Source organism: Hypanus sabinus, chromosome 24 (assembly GCF_030144855.1).
Source record: "Hypanus sabinus isolate sHypSab1 chromosome 24, sHypSab1.hap1, whole genome shotgun sequence".
Classification (NCBI taxonomy): Eukaryota; Metazoa; Chordata; class Chondrichthyes; order Myliobatiformes; family Dasyatidae; genus Hypanus; species Hypanus sabinus.
In genome coordinates, this window is record NC_082729.1 from 38,375,820 (window position 1) to 38,402,207 (window position 26,388).

A 26,388-nucleotide genomic window follows, 5' to 3' on the forward strand; every position below is an offset into this window, starting at 1 on the left:
GAGCTCATAGCTGTCGGAGAGGGACTTGGGCCGCTTGCTGGCGTCTTCCTCCTCCTGCTTCCGGAGGGCGAGGCTGGCGGGCTGGTGCCTGGCCCGCTGGGCCCACTGCAGCTCCGGGCAGTGGGGGCGGCTGTGGGGGGGGCGGGGGCGGTTCGAACTGCTCGGGCTTCCCCTCCGCCTGGCACCGGAACACTGCCTGGCCACACGGGCTCTCCACCACCGTCACCAAGTCGCTGCTTTGGCCGTCCGCGCTGTGGGTGGGGGGGGGGGGGGGAGAGAGCAGGCGGTCAGTAGGGGCACAGAGGAAACCCCCACCCTCCTCCTCCCCTTATTCCAGGCACCATGGCTCATTACCTCCATTCACACACACCGAACCTCGCGGGAAATGCAAAAAAAATCATTCCGGGATCTTGCTGTGTGTTTGGGGGGCTCAACCTTGTTAAACACTCAGAGGCAAAGCAATTCTCCCTCTCCCCTCCCCTCCCCTCCCCCTTCTCTACCTCCACTCCCTTGCCCTCTTTCACCCCTCCCTCTACCTCTCCATTCCTCCCACCATCTCTCTCCCCTCCCCACTCACCGGCCTCTCCCTCCCTTCTCACCTTCCCCGCTCCTTCTCTCTCTCTCTCCCTCCCTACCCCACTTTCACCCCTTCCTCCCACTGTCTCTCTCTCTTTGTCATCCCCTCACTTCCTCCCCTCTCCTTGTGTGTGTGTGTGTGTGTGTGAGAGAGGGAGAGAGACTGACCGACCCTCACCTTGTGTGTGTGTGTGTGTGTGTGTGTGTGTGAGAGAGGGAGAGAGAGACTGACCGACCCTCACCTTGTGTGTGTCTGTGTGTGTGTGAGAGAGAGAGAGGGAGAGAGAGACTGACCGACCCTCACCTTGTGTGTGTCTGTGTGTGTGTGTGAGAGAGAGAGGGAGAGAGAGACTGACCGACCCTCACCTTGTGTGTGTCTGTGTGTGTGTGTGAGAGAGGGAGAGAGAGACTGACCGACCCTCACCTTGTGTGTGTCTGTGTGTGTGAGAGAGAGAGGGGAGAGAGAGACTGACCGACCCTCACCTTGTGTGTGTGTGAGAGAGAAACCCCACTTTCACCCTTTCCTCCCTCCCCTCTCTCTCTCCCAGTCATCCCCTCACTCCCTCCCCCTCTCTCCAACCACCCCTTCTCTCTCTCCCTACCCCACTTTCACTCCTTCCTCCCTTTTGTCTCTCCACTGTCTCCCTCTCTGTCATCCCCTCACTCCCTCCCCTCTATCTCTCCACCCTTCCCCTCTCTCTCCCCTCACTTCCTCTGCCCCTGCCCTGTCCTGCCCTCCCTGTGTTCCCTGTCTAGCAGCCGGGAGCCGTGTCCCGGCCCAGCCCGCTGTACGTACGTGCAGAGCAGGGCCTGCTGGCCGGCCTGTTGCCCTGAGCCGTGCGGGGGCTGCCCAAGGCAGCTGCCCTCTCCATCACCGAACCCAGGGACGGCATGCTCAGCCGGGCCATGGTGCGCTGGCAAAGGGCCTCTCCCGGCCGGGACCCCCCGCGCTATTCCCGTCGCCCAACTTCTGCGAGCAGGAAGAAAACAAGGTTCGGTGCCAGGCCCCTCCTACACCCGGCAGTCAGCTAGGAGACAGGGAGCGAGGAGAGAGGAGAGGGAGGGGGATAGAGAGAGTAAGGGATTGAGGAGGAACGGAGAGAGAGGGCGAGGGAGAAGGAGAGAGAGGGAGAAGGAGAGAGAGGGAGGGAGATGCAAACGGAATGAGAGAGAGAGAGAGGAGGGAGGGAAGGAGAGAGAGGCAGTTGCAAAGGGAATGAGAAGGGGAAGGAGGGAGGGGGAGAGACTGAGAGGGAGAGGGTAAAGGAGGAGAGAGAGAGTGAGGTGGAGAAGAGAGAGGAGAGGGAGAGGCCAAACGGGGCAGAAAGAGAGGGAGAAAGGGAGAGAGGAGTGGAGAGGGAGGAGAATGGGAGGGAGTGATAAAGGGTAGAGAGGGGGAGAGTGAAAAGGGTGAGGGAAAAGGTGGGAAGAGAGGGAGTGAGAGGGGGAGGAAGAGAGAGGGAGGGAGAGTGGGAAAGAAAGAGAAGGAAAGAGAGGAAGGAGAAAGGGAATGGGGAGCGATTGAGAGAAGGAAGGGAATGATCAGGAGAGGAGTGGGAGGAGAGAGGGGGAGGTGGGGAGAGGGGGAGAAAGGGGGGGAATAAAGGAGAGAAAAGAGTGAGAAAAAAGAGAGGGGTGAGAGGAAGGGAAGCAAGAGCAATGGAGGGAGACAGATAGGGAGAGAAACTGGAGAGAGTGTGGGAAAGGGAAAGAAGGATGAGAGAGGAGGAGAGGGAGAAAGTGAGGGGAGAGGAGAGAGGTGAGAGGGGTGGGTTAGGAGAGAAAGGGAGATGGAAATAGAGATAGAGGGGAGAGAAAGGGGAGGGAGGGGGAGAGAGAGGAGGGGAGAGGAACACAGGTGAGGCAATCTTCCCTCCCCTTCCATCCCTCCCTCTCCCTTTCTTCGCTGGCCCATCAGGAGGGAGGCCATTCAGACCCTCTCATGCATCTTGCCTGTACAGCCCAGCTCCGCCACACTCCCTCTCCGCCCTCCTTCCCAGTGCGGTCACGGCTGCTTTCGACCCCCGCTCCGTCGACCTACCTTCCTCCCGTCTCCCTCACCGTCAGTCAGCAGATCTGGGTCCGCAGTCTGTTACTGTACCTGCACCGATTGCCGTTGTGTGCGCGAGTTCTCAACCATTCTCACTCCCGTAACTCGGGACGACAGACGCCCTGACCAGTGGTAACTGTTACTTCCCACTGGCTGCCTTGGAATGTCCCTGATTACCCCAGTCAAACTGCCCCAGTTTACAGAACAGTTTAGCCAATAATGGTTCCTTAAGGTTGTTGTAGGCGGGGGTGGTAGTGAAGATAAGCTCCCACTACCTGGTAAATGTTCCCCACAAAGTACTGGAGGAACTCAACAGTTCTCACCGAAGGGTCTCGGCCTACATCGACTACACTCTTTTCCAGCGATACTGCCTGGCCTGCCGAGTTCCTCCAGCAATTTGTGCGTGTTGCTCAGATTTCCAGCATCTGCAGATTTTTTCTTGCTTGTTATTAAATGCTCCCAATGGCGCCTCAAATAGCCCCTGACAACCAAGTCCAGCTCCTGGCCTTCGAGTGTGGCTTAGCTACTAAGCCCGGTGGGACCGTTTCTACTGAAGGAGAAGGGGCAAAGGCAGGTTACCGGTGCCTTAAAACCAGACCCTTCGGCAGACGAGGGCTCATCAGCCGTGGCCGGCAGCTCATCTTGGAGAAGGAAAACTCTGATTTCAAGCCTCCGCTGCCTTGCGGCTTACACCCAATCATGGGGGAGGCTTTGGGAGAAGATCCTAAAGGTAAATCTTGCTCCATGCTGCCGATGGCTTCAAAGGGATGGCAGGGACCGATAGTTTGGCACCAGCAACGTCTCAGGAGTTGCCAGTCGGCGTTGAACTCAGAGCAGTTCTACGTTGATTTCAACGCTGACCGGCGTCTCCTGCGATGCCGTTCCTCAGTATGGAAAGGAGGGAGCCTGCTACATGGGCAACAGCTTGCCCTCTGCATCGTTACTGCCCAGGCTTGTGTATCTCGTGGACAGCTGGGATGTAACATTCTTGGTCGACCCTGACCGGTGGAGGGCTGTAGCCACTTAGCAGGGGAGATTAGAAATGGCGACTGTTTTCTCCCTGTCCATGGGAGCGACTTGACCTGCTGAGTTCCTCCAGCCCTTTGTGGGTGTTACTCGGCACTCCTGGCATCTGCACGGAATCCCTTGCGTTCGAGGGTTAGAAATGAACCATTTGTCACAGGTACATCGAAGTGCACAGTGAAGACTGCCCGTTTTGTGGGGGGGGCACGCTTCCAGCACCAACAACTCACTAACCCCAACCCGAACGCCTTTGGACTGTGGGAGGAAACCGGAGCACCCGGAGGTCACGGGGAGAACGTCCAAACTCCTTACAGGCAGCGGCGCAAGTGGACCCCGATCACTGGGGGCATTAGGTGCGAAACGCTAACAGCCCCCAGTGACCATGACTCCCTAAATGCCAGACATTTTCACAATGTTAGACACAACAAACAGGTTCCTCCAACTCCGCACTGTTAACCCTACTCCACCCAGGAGAACTTGTGTTTTGACACAGTCCACCCTCCCAAGGGAGCTTCCCCTGGCAGAAACACCCCCATCCGTAAGTCAGGAGAGAAAATAATAATAATAATAATAACTAAATAGAACAATAAATATTGAGAACAGGAGAAGAGCAAGTCTTGTTCCCCGGCCCTGGCCCACGTCCAAATTTACCCAGGCTGAATGTACGCAGCAGGAGCCAGAGGTGAGTGCAGTTGCACTGGAACCACTCCAGATAGTTAAAGAAATGAAACATGTCTCCCCCCGGTCTCAGTCGAGGCACCCCGGCCCTCTCGTCTCCCAGGGCGGAAGGCCGGGACTCTGCGAGTGGTGCCTTGCCATTCGAGTCAAACCAGATCGGCTACCCTCCCGGTAACCTGGCCTTGACTCTCTTAAAGGTGCAGGCGTCCCTGGGCCAGTAGAGGTTGGTAGCTGAAGGGGGCAGGTGGGGAGGCGTAAGCCAGCTGTGTTCCAGATGAGTTAAGGAGGACTGAGAGGGTAAAGTCTGAAACAGAGCAGAGCGAGCTCCTTCACCATCCCTTCTGCAATGCAGTGCCCCTTGTTACTGCCCCTCCTTCCTCACCACCTCTCCCACAGCACAGCACTCCTTCCTCACAGCCCCTCCCACGGCACGGTGCTCCCTCCTCAACACTTACCACAGCGTAGGGCTCCCTTCCACGAGGCTCCCTCCCGCGGGGTAGGTGCTCCCTCCTTGCGACCTCTCCCTCAGCTGACAGGTTTGCCCACCCACCTATTTTGCCCCCAAGTCTCCAGAGGTGAACTTACCTCGTTGCCTTGGGATGTGGTGAACAGTTTGAGCCGCTCCAATGGGCCGACAAGGTAGGTGACAGATGGGAGGGCTGGGGGTCTCTCTCACCACCTCTCCCCACGTCCCTCCCGGCCGGCAAGACTTGCAGCTGAGCGCTTCCGAGAATAGGGCGATGACGCAGGCACCCAAGGGCTGCTGCCTGTGATATCCGCTGTCAGTGAGAAGTTGTGGTCTGCCCACACTGGCAACCCAACCACAAGGCTAGAGCACAGGAAGTACCTCACCGCCCCACCCCACTCCCTCCAAACACCACCTCCCAGAGGTGGGGGAGAGAGTGCTGCCGTCCAAAGGTTCAATAACGGAGAGGTGGTAAACGAGGGGCCTAGTCTGTGCAGCATCTCGGTAAAATAAAGGGCAGGACTCATGTTAACGAGGAGGATTGCCTGGACAGTGAAGGGTTAAATTACTGGGGCGGGTTTGATCTCAACGTTTGCGATGATAATGTTCACTTACTGATGGGAGCGGATTGAGAGTAACAGGGAAGTTTGGGATATATTGAGGTGGGGGGGTTTGTTGAGGGCAGAAGACGTCAGAGCAGAATTAGGCCATTCAGCCCATCCAGTCTCCTCTGTCATTTCATCATGGCTGACTTAATAACCCTATCCACTCCATTCTGCTTTCTTCACATAACTTTTAACACCCTGACTGATCAAAATCCTATCAACCCCTGCTTTAAGTATACCCAATGACCTGGCACCCACAGATTCAGCACCTTCTGGCTAAACAAAATCCTCCTCATCTCTGTTCTTAAGGGATGTCCCTCTGTTCTGAGGCTGTGCTCTCTGATCCCAGACTTCCACGCCATCTATATTCGGTAGGTTTCAGTGAGATCACCCGGTTCTAAACCCCGGTGACTACAGGCCCATATTTCTCCTAATATGTTAACCCTTTAATTTCCAGCATTATTATCATGAACCTCCTCTTGACACATTCCAATGCCAGCACATCCTTTCTTGAATAAGGGAACTGAAACTGCTCACAGTACTCCAAGTGTGGTCTGACCAATTAATGCCTCATGGTGGGGTTTATATTCAGGGTATGGATTACATAGAAGGTGGTCTGATATTGAGCATTATATCCATTGTGAGAGTTGTACGGAGGTGGGATATATTGAAGGTTATACTTAGGTTGGGCTTATATTGAGGGTAAGGGTTATATTGAGAGTTAGGATTTATATTGAGGTTGAGGTTTTATATTGAGGGTGGGGTTTATATTAAGGGTGGGTATATGTTGAGAGTGGTATATTGAGGGTGAGGGTTTATATTAAGGGTGCGGTTTATATTGAGGGTTAGGGTTTATACTGAATGCAAAGTTTATATTGAGAGTGGTTTATATTAAGGGTGGGGTTATATTGAGGGTGAGGGTTTATATTGAGGGTGATTAGATTGAGTGTGAGGGTTATATTGACGGTGAGGGTTTATATTGAGGGTGAGATTTATATTGAGGGTGAGGATTAGATTGAGTGTGAGGGTTATATTGAGGGTGACGATTATATTAAGGATGAAGGTTATATTGAGGGTAAGAATTAGATTAAAGGTGTGGGTTATATCGAGGGTGAGGATTATATTGAGGGTGAGATTTATATTGAGGGTGAGGATTAGATTGAGTGTGAGGGTTATATTGAGGGTGACGATTATATTGAGGGTAAGGATTAGATTAAGGGTGTGGGTTATATTGAGGATGAGGGTTATATCGAGGGTGAGGATTATATTGAGGGTGAGGGTTATATTGTGTCGATGCAAGAGCCCTGGACCCTCCACTGGCTGCAAACAGAAGGAGAAAGGTTTAGGATCCATTGAATCAGCAGCTTGGGGCATACCGTGTCCCATGGGTCAGGGGGCATCAGCAATGCCCTGGGCATTGATACTCCCTGGCAGAGGCAGAGCCGATCCTGAAGGGCCACACATCTGAGATGCACATATCCTCAGTGACACCCGCTGACAGCACCCTACCCTGCAGAAACACTGAAAAGTCCCTAAAATTTCATTCTGGTCATGACCAGCAGAAGAGAAACCACGGCACCTCAGTACAGAAAATACCACAGAACCTGTGGAATTTCATACAGTATTTGTTCAGAGCCCTGAACAGATTCTGGGGAATATCCGGCTCCTGCTCCCAACTCGCTGTCCTTCCACCTGTCCAGTTTACATTTGCTTCCTGTCTCTGTAGCCCCCCCCCCCACCCTGCCACATCCTTCCCATGCCTGTAACCCTCACCGCTCCCACTTCTGTAACGCCCTCCGGCCCCTACACCCTCCCCATTTCTGTAACTCTCTCTATCCCCTACACCCGTCCACATCTCCGTAATTCACTCCAGCCCCTACACCCCTCTCCATCTCTGTAACCCTCTCCAGTCCCTACACCCCTCCCCATCTCTGTAATCCACTCCAGTCCCTACACCCCTCCCTGTCTCTGTAACCCCCTTCAGCCCCTACACCCCTCCCCATCTCTGTAACTCTCTCTATCCCCTACACCCGTCCACATCTCTGTAACCCCCTTCAGCCCCTACACCCCTCCCCATCTCTGTAACCCTCTCCAGCCCCTACACCCCCTCCTCATCTCTGTAATCCACTCCAGTCCCTACACCCCTTCCCATCTCTGTAACATCCTCCAGTATCCTACACCCCTCCCCACCTCTGTAACCCTCTCCAGCCCCTACACCCCTCCCCATCTCTGTAACCCTCTCCAGTCCCTACACCCCTCCCCATCTCTGTAATCCTCTCCAGCCCTACACCCCTCCCCATCTCTTTGATCCACTCGTCCCTACACCCCTCCCCATCTCTGTAACCCACTCCAGTCCCTACACCCCTCCCCATCTCTGTAACCGTCTCTGATATATACCCGGCACAACCCCTGCCTTCCTCTGGTTCCCACACCTGATGGCACTTCCACACAGCGTAGACTGGTTCCCTTTCTCCATTCACACACTGGTACACTGTGTTTGCCTGGAAGATCAGTCCTGGGTCCAACACAAAGAGCGCACACCAGCAGCTCTCACCTGTTGGGTGTTTGAGGAGATTTGGTTTGTTATCAGGGATGCCATGAACATGTAAAGATGCTCTGTGGGGAGCACTCTAACTGGTTGCATCACCGTGTGGCACAGGATCGGAGAAATAGCTGTGCTCCATCATGGGCTCTAGCCTCCCCACCATCAAGCACATCTTCAAAAGGCGATGCCTCACAAAGGCCGCATCCAATATTAAGGACCCCCACCACCCAGGCCATGCCCTCTTCTCATTGCTGTCACCAGGTAGTGGAACAGCTCTTTCCTCTCTGCCATCTGAAACCATGAACACTACAGACCATACTTTTAGCCTAATTTAATGTTTTAAACTTTTCTTTTTGGAGCTTATTTTTAACACATTTTTATGTATTACTCTATATCGCTCCGGCGAATCAACAAATTCTAGTTGATTCTGACCGTGACTGTATGCCTCCCTCTGGCTGTTCAAGAGAGATTTAAGGACTGTACTGAGAGTGCGGGACTGACTGAACATGACCGTGCTGCTCTCCCCACTCAGTCCCACAGAGTAACAGATCTAACAGTATTAGATCAATGGACGAGGGCCGGAGGAACACAACAGGTCAGACAGCATCTAGGGCCAAAAGCTTCATGAAGAAAGATTCCTCCAACTGTGTAGTACAGGCTCACGTCAGCTGATCTTACGTGGACAGACCAGTCACCCAACTTAATGACACAGCGTTCCTCTGCCTGTGCATCTATAGAGATTTCTCAGAAATTTGTGCAGATTTTGGCACATCATCTAAAACTCTGACAAACTTCAATAGACGGACAGTGGAGAGTATTCTGACAAGGGCATTGCTGTTTTCCTGTGATGGACTGGGCTGTGTCTGACACTTTCTGTAGACCTTTCTATTCCTGGGCATTGGTGTGTCCATACCAGGCCGTGATGTAAACCAGGTTGAGGACATCACAGGAAAACACCAACACCCTCGTACAGAAAAGCCTACAAAAAAGTAGTGGGTACAGCCCAGTCCATCGCAGGCAAAACCCTCCCCGCCAGCGAGCACATTTACACAGAGCGCTGCCACGAGAAAGCAGCATCCGTCGTCAGGGACCCCATCACCCAGACCATGATCTCTTCTCACTGCTGCCATCGGGAAGGAGGTAGAGGAGCCACAGGTCCCACACCACCAGGTTCAGGAACAGTTATCACCCCTCAACCTTCAGGCTCCTGAACCAGTGTGGGTAACTCCACTCACTCCGAACTCTGAACCGATTCCACAATCTATAGATACTCTTCCAAGGACTCTACAACTCATGTTCACATAGATATGCATATATAAAAGTTCGTAGGAAGTATACACACACACTTATAATATATACAGTACATCTCTATGCGTGTGTGAGGGTTTGTTTTCCTATTTATTTATTTTCACAACTTGTCTTGCCCATTGCTAGTCAGTCTTTGTGCGTAGTTTTTCATTGATTCTTTTGCATTTCTTTGTTCTACTGTGAATGCCCGCAAGAAAGTGAATCTCAGGGCAGATACGGGTTCATCAACGTACTTCCATAATAACTTTATTTTTGAACTTTGTGGGAAACGGGCCTCCTCAGCTTTTGCCACATCTGCTTTCGTCTCGACTGCCTTTGGTGAGTCGAGAGGTACGACTGGAAGTTGTCAAAGTTTAAGCGGTGTCCACAGGTGGTGAGGTTACTACGACTACCAGTGTGTGTTGTTCACACTGTACCACACTGGAGTAATTTGGGGTGTTATTTGATTGTACCGCACTGGATGTTTCACACACTGACGGGATGACGGTGATGTTGTGTCCTTTACATGGTTTTGTCAGCCACGGTGCACAGAATGTCTGTGCAGAAACTGGAGATGCACCATGTAACCCATAGTCCAGGTTCCAGGATACAACAGGTGCCCCCCTTGCCTGTGCGACACAGGGGACCGTAAATCATCGATCCCACTCGCCCTGTGTCGATGCCACACAGGACCAGCCTGTCCCAGCTTTAGTTTTGGCTCTGGGATAGTGAAGACAGAAACACTTCCACCTTTGCCGCCCTCCTCGCTGGCCTTCTCACAGTGCGGTGCTCTCTTTTCAGTGCTCCTCCTATTGCATGGTGATCCCTCCTCACCACTCCTCCCACAGCACTCCGTCCTGAACACTCTTTATATAGCACGGCGTTCCCTCATCACTGCCCCTCCTGCAGCGCGGAGCTCCTCCCCAATACCCCTCCGGCAGTGCAATGCCCCCTCCTCATCACATCTCCCGCAGCGCAGTGTTGCATCCTCAATGCCCCCCTCCGCAGTGCTGTGCTCCCTCCTAACCTCCCCTCCCGCACCGCTGTGCTCCCTCCTCACTGACCCTGGAACATCTGTAACACCAGTGGCTCTATCTTCCCAAGCATAAATTGTACAATCAGATTGAAAATCCAGCTGAGTGGTGCCCGGACAACCTGAATACTTAATGTCGGCAAGACTAAGGAGCTGATTATTGACTTCAAAGAAGAGGAAACCAGAAGTCCATAAGCCAACCTTCATCGGGGGATCAGAGAGGAGCAACTTTAAATTCCTCAGTGTTACTGTTTCAGAGGGTCTGCCCGGGCCCAGCACGTAAGAGCAATCAAGAAGAAAGCACGACAGCACCTCTACTTCCTTAGGAGTTTGCGAAGACTCGGCATGTCATCCATAGAGAGAAAATTGCATCTCAGCCTGGCATGGAAACACCACTGCCCTTGAATGGAAGATCCTACAAAATGTAGTGGATACGGCCCAGTCCATCACGGGTAAAGCCCTCCCCGGTATTGAGCACATCAACACACCTCACTGCCGCAAGAAACAGCATCCATAGTTAAGGGCCCCCACCACACAGGCCATGCTCTCTTCTCACTACCGCCTTCAGGAAAAAGGTCCAAGTGCCTCAGTCCTACACTACTCAGGAACAGTTATTACCTCTCAACCAGAGGGCTCTTGAACCAAAGGGGATAACTTCACTTGCCCCATCCCTGAACTGTTCTCACAACCTACGGACACGTTAAGGACTCTTCATATTATTTTCTCGATATTTATTTCTTACTTCTTTTTCTTCTTCTTGTTATTTTTTTATCTTCCTTTTTGTAAAGTTTAGTGGGTTTTTTTGCACATTGGTTGTTGTCTTCCCTGTTGGGTGTAGTCTTTCATTGATTCTGCTGTGTTCCTTCTATTTACTATGAATGCCTGCCCACAAGAAAATGAATCTCAGGTTTGTGTATGCGTAACTTGATAAAAAATTTACTTTCCTGCTACATCAGGAACTACGTCCAATAAAGTCTGGGCAGGTGGGGGTCATCAGCTGCGTTCAGCAGCTCATCTTTGAGAAGGAAAACTCCGCTGCCGTGCAGTGATACCCAGTTAGGGAGAAGGCTTCAGGAGTGAATCTCGGGAAAAATCTAGAGCTGGAGCCCCTAAGTGGAAGTTTAATTGGCATTCAACCACACATGAATGCAGCTGACGAAACAGCGTTCCGGCTGTGAGGGAGTCCTACATTGAGTTCAACGGTGTCTGGCAACGCCCACGACACCGCTGGGGCCCATCTGTATCATCTCCTCTGGGTTCATCGGCTGTGAGGAGAGGGGGAGCCTGCTGCGTGGTCAACAGCTTGCTCTCTGTATAGAACTGCTCTGGCTTGTGGACTGTCTTGATAGCAAGGGGCAACTTCTAGGGTCGACCCCGACCAACGGAGGGCCTCAAAGGTGACAGGTTTTATGACAGAAACTGTCAGTCGGACTCGCAAGGAGGCGCTCATGGCGTGAGGCATACTTTGGGTTCATGCCATTCCTTTTACCACTTTTACCCGTAATCACCCTTAACTGCCTTATTTATACCTACACTAAAGGGGTCTATATATTTCAGATATATTCTTTGAGCCTTGATTTTAGCTTGCTGTAAATATCTACTAGAGCACGAGAAGCTAAAGATGGTGACGTTAAACCACCAGCTAAGCAACCCCCTCTAACTTTGGCTGCAATTTCGAAGCTTTTAAATGATAAACTAGAGGTAAAACAGCCAAAAATTCTCCTCGCTTGAAGGAATTTTAAAAAAAGTGTCAGTCATTTACTCTTTGATCTGTAACACGGAACCATTTTGCAATAGAGTGTCTCCATCTTCTCAAGCATCCAACGGAAAGGGGCCAGCGTTATCAGGCTGGCTTGGATATTGAGCTGGAGCTTGTGCTCTTCCCCTGTATAACCTCTGGTGAGCCAGGCATTGGGCCCTGGGTTCCGGTGACAAGCGGCGAATGGGGCCCGCGGGTACTGCTGTACTGACTCCGGCTACGGTCTCGGCCCAACAGCCGCACTCCTGACCCGCATCCAGCCCGCGACAGGGCACCGTGAGCCTGCCTGCTCACCGGCCGGCAGGCCGGGGGGCTGTTGGTCAGCGTACCTGCTGTCCGAGTATCAGCGACACCCACCCCAGCCCGCTGTCTGACTGTCCAAGCACTGCTCCCCAGTGTCCCACATGTCTATAAGGCACAGGAGCAGAATTTGGCCGTTTGGTCCCTTGAGTCTTCCCCACTATTCCATCATGGCTGATTTATTTTTTATCTCTCAACCCCATTCTCCCCATAACCATTGAGGCCCTCACTAATCAAAAATCTATCAACCTCTTCTTTAAATATACCCAATGACTTGGCCTCCACAGCCATCTGTGGTAATAAATTCCACAGATTCACCACCCTCTGGCCAAAGAAATTCTTCCTCAACTCTGTTCTAAAGGGACGTCCTATTCTGAGGCTGTGCTGTCTGGTCCTATCACTATAGAAACATCCTCTCCATATCCACTCTATCCGGGCCTTTCAATATTTGATAGGTTGCAATGAGATTTCCCCCTCATTCTTCTAAACTCTAGTGAATACGGGCCCAGAGCCATCAAACTCTCACTGAGAATCATATTCACACCACCCCCTCTTCCAGAAAAGTCCCTCTCCCATTGCATGCCATCAGACCCAGCATCTCCCCACTCCCTGCACCGCACCCTCCCCCCCCCCCCCAGGCAGAAAAAGAGACACTCGGAGCCTCTGGTCCGACCAGATATTACGTTTAATCAGAACAGCCCGTCGGGAAAACAAACATCTTGCTTTATTCCCCCCCTCCCCCCCCCCCCCCCCCCCCGCTGTACATCGCTGGCATTTACAAAGATGTTTCATGGTGGGTGGAAGGGGGCAGAGGAAGGTGGGTGGGGGGGTGGAATAGAGAGGCTGCTCTTGCTGGGGGCTTCGGACAGCCCGGCCCACCGGTGAGAGGCACATCCTCTCTGCCTGCGTTTCAGGGCTGCAGGCCGTTTTCCTGCCCCCCAAGGAGCTCGATGGAGCCACATTATCAATGAAGTTGCGCGCGATCGCAGTATTTTTTATTTTTACAGAGCATGGGGCATCAATGCTATAAATGGGAGGGGGCCACTGGGAAGAGAGGGTCTTGAATTCGGAAGGGGATTCCGTGGAGCGGCTAGGCATGGCTTTGACCTAACCCAGCACCTTCGCTGGCCCAAGTGGCAGCCGGTGGATCTGAGGAGACCCAGCCCCAAGGAGGGCAAGTGCTGGGAGGTGGAATTCTCACGGGTGGGCCGAATGGCCCATTTTCCTGCTCCGTGCCCCTTGTCGGGTGTGGGATGGGCAGGAGGACGCCTCCTCCAGAAACCTCCCTTCTCCCCTCCGCTGGCTGGAGGAGGAGATGAGCTCCCATGGCCCACGTCCTTGGACTGGATGGATGCCAATCCCACCCCCTCTCCTAGACTCAACAATGGACCCAGCCTGCACCTCTCCCCAAGTGGAGTGGGCCGGGGGGGAGGGAGAAACAACTCACACCTCCCCCCACACCCTGAAAGGGCTGGAGAGGCTTACTTATGTAAGGATTAGGTGTGGAACAGGCCCTTCAAGCCGAGACGCCCAGCAAACCCCAAGAATGGGGACCATTCACCATGTCCATTAATCTACCAACCGGTACGCCTTTGGACTGTGTGAGGAAACTGGAGCACCCGGAGGAAAGCGCACAGTCACCGGAAGAACGTACAGAGACTCCTCACAGAGGACTTCGGGATGAGCTCAGGCACCCCGAGCTGTACTGACAGCTCCTACCCTGGGGAAGGTGGGGGCGGTGATCCGCGTGTCCCCGCACCCCATCGCGTTAGCTTTGCTGGGAAGGGAGATGAGATCAGAACAGGAGGGCTGACGAGAGGGCAGGGAGGGAGGGGAGCATTCAGCGTCAACGGACACAGCCCACCTCGCCATCTTCATCCATGCAGGTGAGGGGGGGCTCAGGACTTTGCAGGGGCGGAGGGCAGGTTCCGGGGTGGGTTGGGGGCCAGGCCGAGGCGTCCATTCCCGGTTACCTCGACGACGGACTACTGCATTCTGAGGCAGGACAGCAGAACTGGTGAATGTCGTCCTCGTCCTCGGCCCTGCAGGCAGCCAGCGGCATGTAAGAAAGGGCGGAGAGAGAGAGAGAAAGAGAGAGAGGATGGAGTGGACATAGGGCAGGCAAACACGGGTGGTGGGAACAGCAATCCGCGACCCGATCAGCTGGGAGCCGATAGACATGCAGGGGGAGGGAGCTAAGGGCTTTGGCAGGGGAGGCTGCGTCTGGGCGCTGGGGATCCAGACACCGCCTAAAAATAACCCAACTTCTTGATTATCCTGCTGTGTCATGCACAGTTAATCTAACGGCCTCACACCATCCCCAAGTGACACGCCCCGTCCCAGAATCCTCTGGATATTCATCCAGCTCCCTCACACCATCCCGCAGTGATCACACTCCCTCAGTGCCCTGTACCGCAATTAGCATCCCCACTGGCATTAATCCAGTGTCCAAACACCGTCCCTCAGTTACCTCTCTCACACAGCACCCTGTGTGACTGACAGTATCCCTGCTGATGTTAATCATATTCCCTCACTCAGTCCCTCAGTGACCCCTCTCCCCAGTGTCCTGTGTCACTGACTGTATCCCTGCTGATGTTAATCATAATCCCTCACTCAGTCCCTCAGTAATTTGTCTCCCCAGCATTCAGTGTCAATGACTGTTTCCCCACTGACGTTAATCCAGCTCCCTCACACCATCCCACAGTGACCCCTCTCACCCAGCACTCTGTCACTGACTGTATCCCCACTGATGTTAATCCAGCCTCCTCACACTATCCCTCAGTGACGCCTCTCCCCAGTGTCCTGTGTCACTGACTGTCTTCACACTGACATTAATCCAGCTCCCTCACACTGTCCCTCAGTGACCCTCTCTCTCAATGTTCTGTCAGACTATAACCCCACAGACATTAATCTAGCTCTCTCACACCGTCCTGCAGTGTCCTGTGTCACTGACTGTATCCCTGCTGATGTTAATCATAATCCCTCACTGTCCCTCAGTGACTTGTCTCCCCAGTGTCTTGTGTCACTGACTGTATCCCCACTGACGTTAATCCAGCTCCGTCACACCATCCCTCAGTGACCCCTCTCCCCAGTGTCCTGTGTCACTGACTGTATCCCCATGGACATCAATCCAGCTCCCTACAGCTTCCCTCAGTGACCCCTCTCCTCCAGCACACACTGGCACTGACTGTATCCCCACTGACACTAATCCATCACCCTCAGACCATCCCTCAGTAACCCCTCCCCCTCAGCTCCCTGTGTTACTGACTGTATCCCAACTGATGGTAATCCAGCTCCCTCACACCATCCCTCAGTAACACCTCCCTCCAGTGCCTTGTGTCATTGATTATGTCCCCACTAACAATAATTGAGCTCCTTTACATCGTCCCTCGTGACCCGTCTCTCCCAGCGCCATGTCATTGACTGTGTCCCCACTGACGTAATTCCACTTCCTCACTCCATCAGTCAGCCAGCCCGTCCCCCAACACACTTTGTCACAAATGGCATCCCCACTAATGTTAATCCAGCTCCCTCACACTTTCCGTCAGTGAATTCTCTCCCCAGCATCCTGCGTCACTGACGGTATCCTCACCGATATTAAATTCTTTTTAACATCACTGACTCTGTCCTTTCTCCGTCCCTCAGTGACCCCTCTCCCCCAGCACTGATGACACTGACTGTATCCCCAATGGTGTTAATACAACACCCTCACACCATCCCCAGTGCCCAGTGTCAATGACTGTCTCCCCATGGACGTGAATGCAGCTCCTTCACACCATCCCTCAGTGACCCCTCTCCCCAGCACCCTGTCACTGACTGTATCCCCACAGACATAAATCCAGCTCCCTCACACCATCCCTCAGTGACTCCTCTCCCCAGAACTCATTACACCATCCCTCAATGACCACTCTCCCCTAGCCCCTGTGTCACTGACTGCATCCCCACAGACATAAATCCAGCTCCCTCACACAATCCCTCAGTGACCCCTCTCCCCCAGCACCCTGTCACTGACTGTATCCCCATTGATGTTAATCCAACTCCTTCACACCGTGTTCAGTGTCCCCTCTTCCCCCAGCACCCCCTGTAACTGACTGTACCCAAAGTGACATTAAACCAGCTCCCTACCCCTCACCCACCACTGTCACTGACTGTATCCCCACTATCGTAAATCCAGCTCCTTCTCACTTATCCTCAGTGACCCCTCTCCCCAGCATACTCTGCCACAGTCTGTAACCCACTGACGCTAATATAACACCCTCACACCATCCATCAGTAACCCCTCATCCCAGCGTCCTCTGTCACTTACTGCTCTCCACTGATGTTAATCTAGCGCCCTCAGTCTGTCCATCAGAGACCCCTCTCCCACAGATCCCCGTGTCAGGGACTGTATCCCCACTGATGTTAATCCCAGTTCCCTCACACTGACTCTCGGTAAACCCTCTCCCACAGATCCCCGTGTCAGGGACTGTATCCCCACTGATGTTAATCCCAGTTCCCTCACACCGACTCTCGGTAAACCCTCTCCCACAGATCCCCGTGTCAGGGACTGTATCCCCACTGATGTTAATCCCAGTTCCCTCACACTGACTCTCGGTAAACCCTCTCCCACAGATCCCCGTGTCAGGGACTGTATCCCCACTGATGTTATTCCCAGTTCCCTCACACCAACTCTCGGTAAACCCTCTCCTGCAGATCCCCATTTCAGTAACTGTGTCTGACATTAACCCAGTGACTAGTAACATCTCACAGGAACCCTTCTCCCCAGCACACTGTCTGTATCCCCACAGACAGCGATCAAGCTTCTTTTAGATGTTTCTCAGTAACCCCTCTCCCCCAGCTTGCTGTCACTGACGGCATTCATACTGCTGCTAATCCAGCTCCCACAGTAACCCCCTCCCCCAGCATCCGGTAGCACTGACTGTATCCCAGCTGAAGCTAATCCAGCTCCCTCGGTAACCCCTCCTCCCAGAGCCCCGTGGCACTGACTGTATCCCCACTGCCACTAATCCAGCTCCCTCAGTAACCCCCTCCCCTAGCATCCGGTAGCACTGACTGTATCCCAACTGAAGCTAATCCAGCTCTCTCAGTAACCCCTCTTCCCCAGCATACCATGACACTGACTGTATCCCCACTGCCACTAATCCAGCTCCCTCAGTAACCCCCTCCCCCAGCATCCTGTAGCACTGACTGTATCCCAACTGAAGCTAATCCAGCTCTCTCAGTAACCCCTCTCCCCCAGCATACCATGACACTGACTGTATCCCAACTGATGCTAATCCAGCTCCCTCAGACCATCCCTCAGTGACACCTCCTCTCAGTGCCTTGTGTCACCAATGATGTCCCCACTAACAATAATTGAGCTCCTTCACATCGTCCCTCGTGACACCTCTCCCCCAGCGACATGTCACTGACTGTGTCCCCACCCACATCAACCCTGCGCTCTCACACCATCAGTCAGTCATCCCTGCCCCCAGCGCACTGTATCACAATTAGTATCCCCACTGATATTAATCCCGCTCCCTCACACCATTTCTCAGTGACCCCTCTCCCCCAGCACCCTGAGGCACTGACTGTATCCCAAATGATATTAATCCAGCTCCCTCACACCATCTCTCAGTGACCTCTCTCCCCCAGTGCCATGTTACTGACTGTCACCACTGACGTTAATCCTGCTCCTTCACACTGTCTCTCAGTGACCAATGTTGTGTGTCAGTTACTGACGTTAATCCAGTTCACTGACACCATCCCTCAGTCACTCCACTCTTCCGAAACCCTGTGTCACTGATGTTAATTCAGCTCCCTCACACCGTCCCACAGTAACCCCCTTCCACCCGTGCCCAATATCAGTGATTGTATTCCCAGAAATTAATCTGGTTCCCTCACACTGTCCCTCAGTAACCCCTCTCCCCCAATGTTCTATATCATTCAGTGCATCCCCACTCATGTTAATGTAGCTCCCTCACACTCTCCCCAGTGCCCTGTGTCACTGACTGTTACCCCACTGATGTTAATCTAGCTCCTCTCCCCCTGTGCCCTGGGTTGACAGTGCATGATCAGCCGTATTGAGAATTGCCAGAGATTGGCCATGCAAGGACATTTATCACAGCAAGCAGCGTATGAAGCAGCCACAGGACTGTGCAAGCAGTAACGTGTATGCAGATCTACATGGTCGAGACAGATCACACAAGTGGTTTTTGTTTTCACTGCTGTGGGCTGTTTTTGGGATGGTTAGCACACCTACCCAGAAAAGACCAGGATCTACAGGGATCACTGGGTGGTGTGTCACTACTTAATGGGGTCCCCTGGGTTGCATCTGTTGCCTTTGTGTCTGTATTTACAGGAAGTCTTGGGTAGTGTCAGTATTTACAGAGGTTCCCGGGGAGTGTGTCAGTATTTACAGTGGGTCCCGGAGAGTGTGTCAGTATTTACAGGGGTTCCTGGGGAGTGTGTCAGTATTTACAGTGTGTCCTGGGAAGTGTGTCTGTATTTACAGGGGTTCCTGGGGAGGGTGTCAGTATTTACAGAGGTCCCTGGGGAGCGTGTCAGTATTTACAGGGTGTCCCAGGGAGTGTGTCAGTATTTACAGGGGTTCTGGGGGAGTGCGTCTGTATTTACAGGGGCTCCTGCGGAGCATGTCAGTATTTACAAGGGTCCCGGGGAGTGTGTCGGTATATACAGGGGATCCCGGGGAGTGTGTCGATATTTGCAGGGGTCCCGGGGAGTGTGTCGATATTTACAGGGGATCCCGGGGAGTGTGTCAGTATTTACAGAGGTTCCCGGGGAGCATGTCAGTATTTACAGGGGGTCCTGGGGAGCATGTCGGTATTTACAGGGGGTCCTGGGGAGTATGTAGTATTTACAGGGGCTCCTGGGGAGTGTATCGGTATTTACAGGGGGTCCTGGGGAGTGTGTAGTATTTACAGGGTATACTGGGGAGCATGTCGGTATTTACAGGGGGTCCTGGGGAGTATGTAGTATTTACAGGGGCTCCTGGGGAGTGTATCGGTATTTACAGGGGGTCCTGGGGAATGTGTAGTATTTACAGGGTATACTGGGGAGTGTGTTGGTATTTACAGCGGGTCCCAGGATGTGTGTAATCATTTACTGGGGATCCCCGGGGAGGGTGCTGGTACTTAGAGGGGATTCCCAGGCGTGCAAGACAGTATTTACAGAACACGACACAGCAGGGCATGGTGGGGGAGATTGGAGAAGGGTGGCCAATCCAAGGGATGTTGGGGCCTTTGCACAGTTCGGGAATTGACTTTGCAAAACCCAACCCAAATGGATGTTGGTGCCGGGCGGTGGAGGGGGTGGATGTGATGATCCTGATGGGAGTTTGATGGTGGGGGGCAGTGGGGGTCACTGTTTGGGGTTTCACCCACCCACCATCCCCCTCCCGGGGAGACTCGCGAGGAGGGAGGCAAAAGAGAAAGCACCTTGGGTGGCTGTGGACGCGGGAGGAGGAGAAGCGGGGAGCTACAGGGGTGAGTGAGGGGTGGCGGGCAGAGTCAACGGATGGGTAAACTACGCTTACCTGCAGTCTGTGTGTCGCGCTGGGTGAGATAGGTGGGTATTGTGGAATGTTGAATAGCAGCAGTACTGGTGGAGAGTATTTATTGACCTACAGTGTAAGAAAAAAATACACACAGTCAAAGACTAGAACCAATGGGAAACAAAATGGCCGCAGGCAAGCGGACAAACACAAAGTGCAAGGCAGGGAAACAGAAAGGGTATGGGGGGGTTGGGGAGGGACAAATAAGAGCGTAAGACGTGAACAAATACCAGAAACTGGATGATATAAAGCCACAGGAAACAGCCAGGGAGCAACAAAACAGGACAGACTGAAGCGGGTTGTCTGGCTGGCTGGCGCCCAAGGGTTCGTGGGGGAAGAGAGGGAGGAGACGCAGAAAGACCAGACCCCCCTCTCTCTCTCTCTCACACACTCACACACACTCACACAGAGTCAGTCACACACAAATGCACACGCACACACAGCTCAGCAAGCCTGGCCAGAAGGCAGCTCACGACACACGTGGGCGAGGTTGCAGAGGCCTGGGTGGTCCTGAGAGCAAGGGGAGGTGGGGGATGAGGAATGGTGGGGTTGGGGGCGGACCTGCTTTAATCTGTCACTGGATGTTAGAGCAGAGGGAGGGGGAGGAGCTTGTGGGGTGAAAGAGGGGGCCAGTGGACAGTGTTGTGGCCAGCCAGAGACCTGACTGAAAGAGGGGTAAAGGGGAGCCAAAGTGTAGTTTTGGAAGTTGGATGAGGCCTGTAAGCACCCCTCTACCAGAATACATGCACCCTTGTACCTCTGTAAACCCCTCCACTTCCCACACGTTTCTGTGACACCCCCCCCCCCGGTCCCTACACCCCTCCCTCTTACTCTAATACCCTCCAGCCCCTACACCCCTCCCCGTTTCTGTGTCCCCCTCCAGCCCCTACACTCTTCCCTATCTGGCCCCTATAGCCCTCCCTGTCTCTGTAACACTATCCGGCCCCTACACCCCTTTCCATCTAGGGCCCCTACACAGCCCCCTGTCTCTGTAACCTTCTCCAGCCCCTAAACCCCTTCCCATTTCTGCTCCCTACATCCCGCCCTGTAAGTGTCTGTAAGTTCCTATATCCCTCACAGTCTCTGTAATACCCTCTGGCCAATAAATCCCTCTGTTTTGGTAACTCTTTCCAGCCCCTACACCACTCTCTATCTCTGTAACTTCTTCCCTTCCCTATACCCCTCCCTGTCTCGGTGACCCCCTCCTTCCCCTACACGCCTTCTTATCTCGGTAGTCCCTCCCTACCCTGCATCCCTCCCCGTCTCTGTAACCTCCTCTGACCCTCACAAACCTCCCTGTCTCTGTAACTCCCTCTAGACCTTACACCCTTCCCTAAACCCCTCCCTATCTCTGTAACCTTCTCCCACCCACTACATCCATCCCTATCTGTGTATCTCTTGCTGTCTCTATCTTGGCGTCTTCCAGTGCCAATACATCTTTGTAACTTTGCAACCCCCTCCTATCCCTATACCCCTCGCTATCTCTGTAACCTGCCCCAGCCTCTGCAACCTTCTCTATAACAGGATTTCCAGGTAACCACCCATTTTAATCCCCATTCCCATTCCGACATGGCCTTCTCTACTGTCATGATGAGACCAAACTCAGGGTGGAGAAGCTACACCTTATATTCCATCGGGTGGCCTCCAACCTGACGGAGTGAACATCGATTTATCTAACTTCCAGTGATTTCTCCTCCCTCCCTCCTTCTGCTTTTCAATTCCCCATTCTGGTTTTCTTTTTACCCCTTCTTTTCTCCCCACCTGCCTATCACCTCCTTCTGGTGTCCCTCCTTCCCTTTCTCCCAGGGTCCACTCTCCTCTCCTATCAGATTTCTTCTTCTTCAGTCCTTTACCTTTTCCACCAATCACCTCCCAGCTTCTTACTTCACCCCATCTTTCTCCTCACCTGGTTTCACCTATCACCTGCCAGCTTGCCCTCCTACCCTAACCCTCACCTTTGTATTATTGGCTTCTTCCCCCTTCCTGATGAGGGGTCTGGGCCCGAAATGTCGATTGTTTATTCCCCTCCATGGATGCTGCCTGACATGCTGAATTCCTCCACCATTTTGGGTGTGTTACACCTTTCTCTATCTGTACAGCTCTCCTCTCTTTCGGTGCACACTCAGTTCCGCATGCTCCACCCAAAGAGCTCTGGAATTCCCTCCCTCTCGGCCGCCCCTCCATCTGCTCCTGTGTTGGGCAGCCACGGGGGACAGTGATGGGACAGAGTGGTAGCCAACTGATCCCTCCCCCAGCCCTGTGGCTTTCCTCCGGGTGCTCTGGTTTCCTCCCACGTGATGGCCGATTATGGTTAGTGAGTGGTGGGCATGTGATGTTGGCGCTGGACGAACGGTGGTGCTCGCAGGCCGTCCCCGGCACAATCCTCGGCCTGTGTTGGTTGTAGACGCAAATGACACATTTCACCGTGTGCTTCAATGCTTCAGTGTACATGTGACAAATAAAGATAATCTTTGAAAAGAAGCAGACCTTTAAAATATAAGCAAACATTGTCTTCACCGTACTTATTGAACTCTCCTCAGGTAACCCAACAATCACTGTTGATGCCCTTGTTCAGGTAAGGTTCTTGATGAGTCAGGGCATCAGAGGTTATGGGGAGAAGGCAGGAGAATGGGGTTGAAAGGGTCAATACACTCAGTGGCTGCTTTATCAGCTGCCCCCTGGACCTGATAAACTGGCCACTGGGTGTACGTTCATGGTCTTCTGCTGCTGTAGCCCCTCCACTTCATGGTTCAACATGTTGTGCATTCAGAGGTGCTCCTCTGCACACCAATGTGGTAGCACGTGGGTGTTTGAGTTACCCCCTGTCAGCTTGAACCGGTCTGGCCATTCTCCCTGACCTCCCTCATTAACAAGGCATTTTCGCCCACAGAACTGCTGCTCACTAGTTGTTTTTTTTTGCACCATTCTCCGTAAACTCTAGAGACGGTTGTGCGTGAAAATCCCAGGAGATCAGCAGTTTCTGAGGTACTCAAATCACCCCATCTGGCACCAACAATCATTTCACAGTCAAGGTCACATTTCTTCCCCCATTCTGATGTTTGGTCTGAACAACAACCGAAACTCTTGACCGTGTCTGCATGCTTTTACGCACTGAGTTGCCGCCACACAATTGGTGGATGAGATACTTGCATGAACGAGCAGCTGTACCTAATAAAATGGACACAGGGTGAAAATCAGCCATGGTGAAATGGTGGAGCTGACACAATGGGTTAATTAGCCTCGTTCTGCTCCAGGAGCCTTCCTCGCCCGCGGAACCTCGGCCTGCAGTAGGACTTGCCTTCTGGACGCCATGAGATAGTCATGAATTCAGGGAAGCACAATATGCAGGAGGTCCACCTTCTCCAAAGTGCCCGGCTGAGCTGCTCCAATTCCCTTGTGTTCAGTCCATGTCCCTGAAAACCTTATAAATTTGCCCATGACACAAGAGTTGTTTCAGATAGCGATGAGGAGGCGTACAGGAGTGAGATAGATTGTCTGGTTTGAGTGGTGTTGTACCAACGTCAGTAAGTATATTGATTGCAGGTCGGAAATAGCATCTCCACCTCGCTCGTAATTAACACAGGGCCACTGCTCTACTCTCCCTACTCCCATGACTGAGTGGCTAGGCACAGCTCAATGCCATCTATAAATCTGTCGATGACACAGCTATTGTTGGCAGAATTTCAGATGGTGATGAGAAGGCATACAAGAGCGTGATCAATCAGGTGGTTGAGCAGTGCTGCAGCAACAACCTTGTACTCAATGTCATGAAGACCAAAGAATTGATTGTAGACTTCAGAAATGGTAAGACATACCAGTCCTCATCAAGGGATCAGAAATGGAAAGGGAGAGCAGTTTCAAGTACCTGGGTGTCAATATCTCTGAGGATCTATCCTGGGGCCAACATATCAGTGCAGTTACAAAGGAGGCACACACTGGCTATACTTCATTAGGAGCTTGAGCAGATTTGGTATGTCACCGAAGACATTTGCAATTTTATACAGATGTCACGTGGAGAGCATTCTGACTGGCTGCAGCATAGTCTGGTATGGAAGTGAGGGGTGCACTGTGCAGCAATTCATTGCCACAGATGGCTGTGGAAGAACAGAAGGCACAGCCTCAGAGTAGAAGGACGTCCCTTTAGGATGGAGATGAGGAGGAATTTCTTTAGCCAGAGTGTGGTGAATCTGGGATTCATTGCCACAGACGGCTGTGGAGGACGTCATTGGGTATATTTAAAGCCGAGGTTGATAGGTTCAGATGAGTCAGGGCATCAAAGATCATGAGGAGAAGGCAAGAGAATGGGGTTGAGAGGGATAATAAATCAGCCATGATAGAATGTCATAGCAGACTCGATGGGCCAAATGGCCAAATTCTGCTCTTTTATCTTATGGACTGAGTTGGGGCTGACTTGCTATGACAGGCACCACAAACTTTTCGGTTTGATGATTTATACGAGAGCAGCAATTATGATATTATTTCCTCCAAAGTCTATCGATGACAGAAAACTGGACAGATTCAGGAAAGAGAGCGCGGGAGACATGGACACGTAGAATGAGTGGGTCAAACCGTGGCAGGTGCTGTTTAAAGGAGGTAAATGTACATGTTGGAGGACAGGATCGGAAAACGCTGTAGAAAGTTGTAAACTCAACAAGCTCCATCATGGGCACTGACTTCCCCAGCTTCCAGGACAACTTCAAAAGGCAATGCCTCAAAATGGCAGCACGCATCATTAAGGACCCCATCACCCAAGACATGTGCCTTTCTCATTGCTACCATTAGGGAGGAGGTACAGGAGCCTGAAGAGACACACACAACGATTCAGGAACAGCTTCTTCCCTCTACGATTAGAGTTCTGAATGAAGATTGACCCATCAATACTATCTCACTACTTTTTGGCCAAATAATTAATATGACTATATGTTTGTACTTACTGTAATTATGTATTGCACAGCATTGCTGCCAAACATAAAAAAAACAAATTCCAAGGCATATGTGAGTGATGATAAACCTGATTCTGATACGGGTCTCTATTGTGGACTGGAAGTGGGAAGGGGGGCAGGGAGAGGGGAATCATGGTTGGTGAAAGGGGAAGGGAGAAGTGGGGGAGCAGAAAGCACCAGAGAGAAATTCTGTAATGATCAAATCACCAATTGCTTGGAATCAAATTACCTTGCCTGGTATATCAAGGCTGGGTTGTCTGCACCCCACCACCCCCCACCCTGTCATGCCTTCTCTGACCCCTGTCCTACACCCCTCCCTTCGTGCTCCACCCTCACCATTCCCAACATCCTTTGCTCCCACCAGATTTACAAACTTGCTCTCCGCTCCACGTTGACAAATACAGTACCTGGCAAAAGTCTTGGGCTCCCTAGAGATATACATGTATGTCAGTGGTACCAAACCTGATTCTCATTCTGACTTCAGGAAGAGGAAGGGACAATGAGCCCATCAACACTAGTTCCCTATTTTTGCTCCCATTTTGCACTAGTTATTTATTTTTTAATAGGCCTATATAATTCTTATTTTGTCAGTTGTAAGACAGTGTAGGGAAGTGAATGGTCGTGCACTTCGGTAGAAGGTAGAAAGATACAGACTATTTTCTGAACAGAGAGCAAATTCAGAAACCTGAGATGCAAAGGGACTTGGGAGCCCTCGTGCAGGCTGAGTCGCTGGTAAGGAAGGCAAATGCAATGTGAGACTGTAAATGCAGGATATGTAATGCTGACTCTTTACTATTCGGACCACATTTGGAGTATTGTGAGCAGTTCTGGGACCCTGACCTGAGAAAAGATGTGCTGGAATTGGAGAGGGTTCAGAGGAGGTTCATGAGGATGACTCTGGGAATGAAACGGTTAATGTATGAGGAGTTTTTGATGGCTCTGGGGCTGTACTGACTGGAGTTTAGAAAAATGGGAGTGAGGGGGGGAGTCTCATTAAAACCTATTGCATATTGAAAGGCCTGTTAGAGCGGATGTGAAGAGGATGTTTCCTGTAGTGGGGGAGTGCTGGACCAGAAGGCACAGACTCATAGTAGAAGGACGTCCCTTTAGGATAGAGATGAGGAGGAATAACTTTAGCCAGAGGGTGGTGTATCTGTGGAATTTATTGTCACAGATAGCTGTGGAGGACAAGTCATTTGAAGCAGGGGTTAATAGGTTCTTGATGAGTCAGGGCATCAAAGATCATGAGGAGAAGGCAGGAAAATGGGGTTGACAGGGATGATAAATCAGCCGTGATAGAATGTTGCAGCAGACTCGATGAGCCAAATGGCCTAATTCAGCTCCTATGTCTTATGGATTGAATCGGGGCTGACTTGCCATGACAGGCGCCACAGATTTCTGGGTTTGCTGATCGGTACGAGGGCTGCAATTATGATATTATTTCCCCCAAAGTCTATCGATGACAGAAAACTGGACAGATTCAGGAAAGAGAGCGCGGGAGACATGGACACGTAGAATGGCTGGGCCAAACCGTGGTAGGTGCCGTTTAAAGGAGGTAAATGTACGTGTTG

At 52.2% G+C, this 26,388-nt stretch overlaps 2 protein-coding genes across 3 annotated transcripts in view; both read right to left on the reverse strand.

Annotated features, from left to right (window-relative positions):
• LOC132380678 (small conductance calcium-activated potassium channel protein 3-like) overlaps positions 1-1,387 on the reverse strand; it is a 1,407-nt gene extending 20 nt beyond the window's left edge. Inside the window, exons 1-2 of one of the 2 annotated variants that reach the window (XR_009507841.1) lie at positions 1,373-1,387; positions 1-251 (exon numbers count right to left, since the gene is read on the reverse strand). The exon at positions 1-251 is cut by the window's left edge and continues 20 nt beyond it. Coding sequence is in view for 1 of the 2 variants with exons in the window: in XM_059949665.1 (XP_059805648.1) it covers positions 5-251; positions 355-401 (294 nt within the window). In the remaining variant the exon portion in view is untranslated. Of the gene's footprint in view, positions 252-354; positions 454-1,372 lie in introns of those variants that run through there. The other variant, XM_059949665.1, reaches the window with a different exon arrangement.
• An 11,699-nt stretch (positions 1,388-13,086) lies between these two features.
• The window catches only part of LOC132380677 (IQ motif and SEC7 domain-containing protein 3), a 279,565-nt gene continuing 266,263 nt past the window's right edge, over positions 13,087-26,388 (reverse strand). The window contains exons 3-4 of the mRNA XM_059949664.1: positions 19,857-19,943; positions 13,087-14,364 (exon numbers count right to left, since the gene is read on the reverse strand). Of these exons, the coding sequence (XP_059805647.1) occupies positions 14,292-14,364; positions 19,857-19,943 (160 nt within the window). The 3' untranslated portion in view covers positions 13,087-14,291. The remainder of the gene's footprint in view (positions 14,365-19,856; positions 19,944-26,388) is intronic.